Consider the following 7,869-nt stretch of genomic DNA (forward strand, 5'->3'; position numbering starts at 1 on the left):
GATTTTTAGACTGTCCTTTCTAATTGGGTTGAGGTTTCTTCATTCAGCGCTTTATCCTTATCCGTAGGGCACATGAATTTTGTATTTTATTATTAATATAATAAATGGTTATTCTAGTTATACATTCAAATGTATTACAATACCGAGAACTGAATTAAACTAGATTTAAATCATCATTGATTATTTATTAAAACAACCAGCAACATCAACTCTCTCAGAAAGTATAAATCCAAGGCGGCTAAGTGGCGCAGTGGGCAAGGCGCTCGCCACTAATGCAGGAGATGCTGGGTTCGAGCCCAGCTCTCGGCGTTGCTACCAGCTTGACTGATCGTTCATACTAATACAATTGGCAGTATTAGGGGGTGGAAAGCTGGTGGGTGGGGATCGGACGTTGTGGACAGCGACTCCTACAGGTCGGTTGGTGCGCCTGAGCAGCAGAATCAGGAAGCAACGAGGGCGGCGTGTCCCTCCCACGCAGACCCTCGCCGCTGAGAGATCGCGCTGTTCAGGTGAAAAGATGCGACAGCTGCCTCCTTGTGTACCGGAGGGGACACGTGATGCAAGGCTTGGTCCACATTGCAGCCGACCTGTGGGAGGCATGGCCTAACAGCGTTCGAGACAGGGGAGGGTAGAATTGGACAATACGAAATTGGGATGGGAGAAAAATAGAAAATGCGAGAAAAAGTAGATAAAAAAAGAATTATAAATCCATTAACCATTTGATCACAACAAAGTTTATTAGCCCTTCGATGGTTTGGAGCAGCTCTCGCCGACCCACCCGGGGAAGCATGTGCACTGAAAGTTGGCCTTTGTGTCCACAACCTGACGCAGTGTCATCTGTCCAAAGACGCTGTAGTCCTGTCCTCCTTCTGGCTTCTTCATCGTCACCACCGTCCAGGCTGTGGGGTCCAGGTGGAGGTAGGCTTTGGAGTTAGGGTCTCTCCTCTGGCATCTCCCCTTTGACGAGCACAGATGCTTGCTGCACAGGGTGGCCGCTGAGGTCACGTTCACTAGATAAGGACCCAGGGTGTCATCGATGTAGTTTTTAACCGCTTCACAAGAAGCCTGGGAAAAAAGAAGACAATAAACAGAATAGCAACCAATCAGTCGGAATCAACATACATTTTACACATGATCGAGAGAACATTGAAATAGCCATTTTCACCTGAGACTTTGCATAGTCACCGTCTCCCCAGAGTACCACCCCTGCCGATCCCAAAGCAGCACTCTCTCCAATAGTGTAGACCAGGTGCTCCTATACAGGACATGGAACAAGAGGATATCAGATCAGATGATTTGGCCAAACTCATACCAACGCCACACTAGCATGTGTGTGTGCGTGGCACTGAACACTAATGACAACCACTTGCCTGAGAGAGGAACTCCATGGAGTATGTGTAGACGATGCGAGTGTATGGGAGCACAGGGAGGGGCGAGGGCATCAGCAGCCCTACTCTCATGGCCTCAAGGACACGGTAATGAGTGTACCGGAGGACTTCGTCGCCAAGCCCGCTCATTTTCAGAGAGAGGTAGATATCAGGATAGAGAGCGGAGGAGACCTGCCACAGCCAGAACAGCTCATCGTTCCTCTTCTTCTCGATGGGCGGACATTCCCCTGTGTACTCTGTATCATCGTTACTGTAGTAGTTGTAGCAGCTGGGAAAGCCGTAGTAACCCCACAACCCCGTGGGTCTCTCCTTCTTCCCCAGTTCCAACGTCGCCTCCATGAACTCTCTCGCTGCTTTCTCAAACTGCTGGCGGGCTTCCTGCTTTATCTGGTCAGGGCTCCAGTCCGGGTGTTTAGCTCTCACCAGTTTCATGGAGGCCTCCCAGTACACATGCTCCGTATCCCAGTTTCTCTCCCACACTGGCCTCCAGCTCTCCCAGTCCACCACAGCCAGGCCCTCGAAGTCCCTGTCCGGAATGTGGACGTTGATGTCTTCGGCGGCAGCCCTGAGGTGCTTGGGGAGACTGGCGTTCTGCGGCACGCCGCCGTAGATGGCTTCTCCATCGGTGTAGTGGGGATACAACCCCAAACTTTTCTCATAAAAGATGGTGATGTTTTCACCCATGAAGCTTTGGTCCTGGTTATGGACGATGTTGAACACACTCAGGTCCAGGTCCACGCCATAGCGAGAAAGACAATGGGCTGTGGGGGCGTTCCATACGGTGAGGAAAGGCTCGTGGAGAAAGGAGGGTGTTTTTTTCGCATGATGTTTCAGCCCAAATACAAGGTGGACACCGATTAGGCCGAGCAGCACCACACAGTGAGTGGAACTGGTACCTGGAGACAAGGAGACATGTTGTGGGATGCAATTTGGAGCAGTGTGAGACTGGGTCAGTTTAACGCTCATCCAGCAATAAATACATCTTCTGCTGATAAAGATCATTAATTGTCTACTAATTCTAGCTAGCAATAGTCTATTGTTGTTTTTCCAAACTTGTAATCGTTCTTGGTTTTGCACGTTTTTAATTAATTGTAGGTCTATTTTAATTTGGGACTTTTTTTGGTCAACTGCCTCTAACTATGAGATGGTTTATATTAGGCAGTCGTTTAACTGCCGTCTCATGACCTCTAGCCTAAAGCACCAGGGTTTACACATCTTCTGCCCTGGCTGGTCAGAATGGCCCAGAACGAAGCCTACTACAGTATAGTGGAAATAGGTCAGGAATCCTGGAGTTCAAGCAACAGGTTTGGTTATTAGCGGGTTTTTGTTTTACAATTCTAAAATCTAATTCTGAGGAAACATTTGGACCAAATGTATTTTATCTTTATATGACTAATGTGTCTAGTGCTCTTACTGCTGAGCTGACCTGTTCTCTCGTCCAATACATTTCATTGTACCATTGACCTAAACTGAGGAATAAATGCGACCGGGAACATCACACAAACATCTGATTGGCCAAAACATCAATAACCAATCAGATGTTTTTGGCTTGCCAAGTGGTGTGTTCCCTAAAACCACCATCATAAAAGGTACACACAATGTTGGGCTGGGATTTTTTTGTTTGTTTGTTATTCAGTAGTGAATCACTACCCAGTAGTACCCACTTTTAAAACACCTCTCAAGGAGCACCTACGGGAGACTGCAATTCGAAACTGGCCCCTGTAAATGTCCTAACCCAACCCCCTCCAATGTACAGTAAATGTCATAACCCAGTAATACACAAGACCCTCTTCTTGGAACCAAGTAAGGTTGTCAATAATCCAATGTACAGTTACCCCCCACCCCGCCTACCCATCCCCCCCCCCACCCAACCACCTCCAATGTACAGTTTCTTCGTCAAATGTATACTCTTTTTGTATCACAAACAGTACTGTATTTGTAAATCTGGTATGTCATAAATGTATAGATGTAGCAGTGCTGCCTATCTGTATGTCATGTTATGTATGTCATATTATGATGAATTGAAAATGGGGGACGCTGATGTAAACAAGACGAAAGTCTTTCTCTGGTCTGCATCCCCTTAACAATTGTGTGTATTGAGCTGTACTGTATTGTACCCATTCTGCAATCTGTTAATAAAATTTTCAATCAATCAATCCACAATCAGTAGTCTGTGGAAAACCGTTGTTGTGTGTCAACAATGCCAGGCTTGCAAAGGGGGAAAACGCTCATACACATGACAAATAAAGGCACTTGATGTTCTGGGAGAGCGACTCGCATACAACAACCAGCAAACGTACAACTACTAAGGTCAAACAAAAGCAAAAACAAATAGAAGAGCTACCCGCTCAACTCACCCATATCACTATTTGAAGTAGCGCTACTGTACGCGATTTTACTTTGGTGCCCACCGTTATTGGAACGTACGGGATAGGGATACTCACAGTCCCATGATCTCGGGGGTAGTGTCTAAATCACAGCACCCAGAAGGACCGCCTCTTAACGATGTATTTCACTGATTCTTGAGAGTCGGGACAAAACACTTTTTAATATTATATTTTGAGAATGCACACTATATTGATTAGAGTTGTATATTCATGTAGAGAAAGGTCTGAGCTATTTAACCATGTAAAGGTGCGGGCTCTACATAGAAAAACATTTTGAACAAATTCACATGTTTCCCTTTGAAACTTGATTTGGGTTAACTCCGTCAGACACACAAAAAAGTATATAATTCTAATTATTCCAGTCCAACAAGAATCTAAGGTTCTGAAGTATGTTGTAATAGTGTTTAGTTACTCTGGTATGCAATCAAATATAATATATAAACCTCAGGTGTAATTTCACACTATTCTGAAAACACAGATTTAGAAATATTTGCATTTTCAAACTTTGTTTTTAATTTTGATATGATAAAAAAAAGATCATTAAGTAAATAAGACAAGAGGATGAAGATCTGATGCTCCTTTATTACTTAAACAACATAAACTGAAGAAGGAATTTGTATTTTCCACAGAATTAACAAAAACAAACATCTGACGGTGTTGACAAAGATCTGACGGAGTTGACGAGAAACTGACAGAGTTGACTAAATTGTATATGCATCTCTGATAAATGAACACATGCATTTTTTAAACAGATGGAAGTGACAATGATAAGAACTAATAACTCCTTGTTAATGTTAATACTGAACATTTTGTTAACTCAATTGTAATAACAACAAACTTTACATACACTGTTTCCAACTATTACAAAATGCACTGTTTCCAACAACAAAAACAGTCATGGAGACCAGGACCCCTTCTTCTCGTCCCTGTTTTCATCTACCCAACTTCCTGATCTCCACGTTCTCACCCTGCACTTCTCCTCTTCGTTTCCTTCTGCATTTCCGATTAGTTTCACTATGATGTCTTGAACTGGGCAGAAACAGAACCTTTTCTGTTGGACCATGGGGATGCAGAAATTCCACTTTTACATCTTGTTGATCAGTATCCACATCGATGATCTTGGCTAGCCACCAGTGGTCATCATATTAGGGCGGGCCATACTTTTGTGCAAACATGAATTTTAAAGAAATCTTAACATGAGGGGTGTCTAAAATATGTGTTTCTTGTGGGGAATTAAAATATAGGAAACATTTTCGGAAATGATAACTCTAACTTACATCATTTTGTATTTCAAACTGGCAGATTTGACCATTTTTCACCCCTTTGCAGGGCCGGACAGGGGGAATTATTCAGGCCAGGAAATATAGTGCGAAATATAGCCCAAGTCAGGCACATTTTTAAGCAGGGGGTCTGGGGGTCCCCCACCAGGAAGATTTTTGTTACAATGACTTAATTCCCTACATGCTGGTGCAGGACTTTTAAAATGTTTACCCTTTAAATGCCATTGTTTGTGATGGCATCACAAATTATTGTTAAAAAAACACACACATTTAAATATTTTCAATATATCAAATGCAAAGTGGATTTTTCTGGGGGGGATTATTACAGGCTAATAATTGTTATAATCATCATGTGTCAATGATTAGCAACAACACTGATTTTGATGGATTTTTAGTTTTTGTAATGTCAGACTTAACAACTCAGAAATCAGAAAAGTTAGAGTATTTCATTTTTAATCTGACATTACAAGAAAAATTTAAATGGTTATGATCAGGACTGAAGTTGAATAAAAGATTTATGCGGGGAAAAAATGACAGGGGATGATGATGATGCATGGTAACATTAGCTATGTTAGCTAGCTAGCATGTTTATTTTTATCACTGACTAACCTGGTGGTCCCGTGGTGCAAGAAAACATTTGGTCAATGTTGCCACATTTAGCGGCAACATTTAGGGCGTCCCGTCTCTGCTCCATGCTTCCTCTTTTTTTCACTGTTGAAGTGTTGAAACATTTCATTTCCAGTAATTCCCATCTGACTGTTCTGTGAAATACAAGCAGTCAGCAGTATGTATTTTTCTCTCCCTCCCTCTCTGCCCCACCCTTCCTCTTTTTTCCACTGTTGAAACATTTCATTTCCAGTCATTTCCATCTGACTGTTCTGTGAAATACAAGCAGTAAGCAGTATGTATTTTTCTCTCTTTCCCTCTCTGCTCGACCCTTCCTCTTTTTCCACTGTCCATCTTCAAGCGCAGGTTATGCTTGAAATTGTTTGTCTTTCGCTGTCTCTCCCTGTCATTTTGCAGAAGTGCCATCTGCCATTCCATTCGCCATCTGAAGACATGGCTCAAAAGGGACTATACCTAGACACTTAGCTTAAGGCACCCTTGCATGTTGTATGAGTCTGTATGTATATAAATGTTAAATGGTATATGTGATGTGTTGTGATGTCACGTTTTGTATGATGCATGTTTTAAGCATCACATTCCCCCACCCCCCTACAAGGACCACAATGGAAATAAGCTCTGAGCTTTTTTGTGTTTCATCCTTGGCAGTATATCCCGACTGTGCTCTTCTGTCACATGTTTATTTTTTTTATTGTCAAATAAAGTCATTCATTCATTCATTCATCTCAACTGTCAATCAGTTGTATGGCCTGGTACCGCCTCCACCAATCACATGCGGCTCCCTTTGTGTGTGTGTGACAGACAGACAGAGCTCCCGATGGCCAGTCCGGGCCTTCGCCATACATGGATGCCAACATGAATCTGAAGGAAATCCTAACATGCAAGGTGTCTAAATGATGCATTTCTTAATGGGGAATTTAAATATGAGTACATTTTTGGGATAGGATAACTCTAACCTACATAATTTTGTATTGCAAAATTTCGAAGATTTTAAAAGATATGGGAAATAATTTATAATGACAAAGCCATCATTAGCACTATCCATCATCACACATCGTCACACGTGCAGAGTTCAGGAAGAAATCCTGGACATTCTGTGTTACACCCTGTATGAATGTTGGCTTTTTCTGAGGATGCTCCCTTTCTCTCATTAACTTATAGGTTAACCCAAAGTCTTTAATTTGTTGAAGAAGACGATACTTTTTAAGAATCGTGCCTGATGAACTCAGTGCTGGTTTTTGGCGCCGTGGGCCAGGAGTTTGTTTGTTTGTCTTCAGCTCTCTTCTGAGGATGTGGTGGAATAGCAGGGCCTTTTGGATTTTCTGATTCCTTACTTTGCTTCCTGATAGCATATTCTTTGTTTCCGTGCCTGGAGAGTCCAGTGGTGATGTACAGTATTTGTAGCCTTTTTTCAGCACATTATTGTTTTTCTCAGGTTGTTTTGTTGCTTTGTTACATTTGTAATCTTCTCTTTTAAAGTTTGTATTTATCTTGAATGCTTTTTTCGTGTTTTACTTTGTTTCTGTTCCTGTCTGAGAGACTCTCTGCGCTGTCTGGCATTGTTATCTAGAATATCCTGATCTGGGGGGGTGTCTGCCTCCAGCACCGCACCTTCACAGGACCTTTTCTATCTGCACCTTTTCTGGACCTCTCTCCAATATTTTCTCCGATACCTCTGTGCCCTGTCTCCCATCTTGTCTATTTCTATTACTTTTTTGTCTTGAACCCTCTTTTTCCACCTTTGTCTTTCCTGCTCTTGCATGACATGTTTGCTCTCTTCGTCACTGTGTAATTCTTCTCTTCTCTTTCATTGGTACTCTCTATTTCTTCTCCTTCGCTCCTCAACTGACAATTTCTGTCTAGCCATGCTTTCCTATAATACAAAAGTCATGAAAATGTATTAGAATAAGACTATAAAATCAGGTGTCTATTTACTAAACATGATTGATTGATTGACGTTAAAGCTGCAGTGCGTAGTTTCTACAACTAGATGTTGCAAACATCTTCACACTGGCTTGTGCAGACAAAATCCATGTTCAGTGGAAGCAGTGGGAGAAAATTCAAAGACATTCATTCCAATAATCCTAGGGTATATTACAACTAGTGCTGTCAATGGATTAAAATATATAATCGTGATTAATTGCATGATTGTCCATAGTTAACTCGCGATTAATCATGAATTAATCGCAT

At 42.2% G+C, this 7,869-nt stretch overlaps 1 protein-coding gene across 1 annotated transcript; it reads right to left on the reverse strand.

Annotated features, from left to right (window-relative positions):
* Positions 1-570: 570 nt before the first annotated feature.
* On the reverse strand, positions 571-3,749 carry LOC311226440 (hyaluronidase-1-like; the record flags this gene model as incomplete). Its single annotated transcript, XM_084311866.1, has 4 exons — positions 571-1,065; positions 1,166-1,255; positions 1,371-2,284; positions 3,746-3,749. The coding sequence occupies 4 exons, from the start codon at positions 3,747-3,749 to the stop codon at positions 739-741; spliced, it is 1,335 nt and encodes a 444-aa protein (XP_084167992.1). The 3' UTR covers positions 571-738.
* Positions 3,750-7,869: the final 4,120 nt, after the last annotated feature.

This window comes from Notolepis coatsorum (assembly GCF_963971535.1).
Source record: "Notolepis coatsorum genome assembly, chromosome: 4".
In the NCBI taxonomy this organism is placed as follows: domain Eukaryota; kingdom Metazoa; phylum Chordata; class Actinopteri; order Aulopiformes; family Paralepididae; genus Notolepis; species Notolepis coatsorum.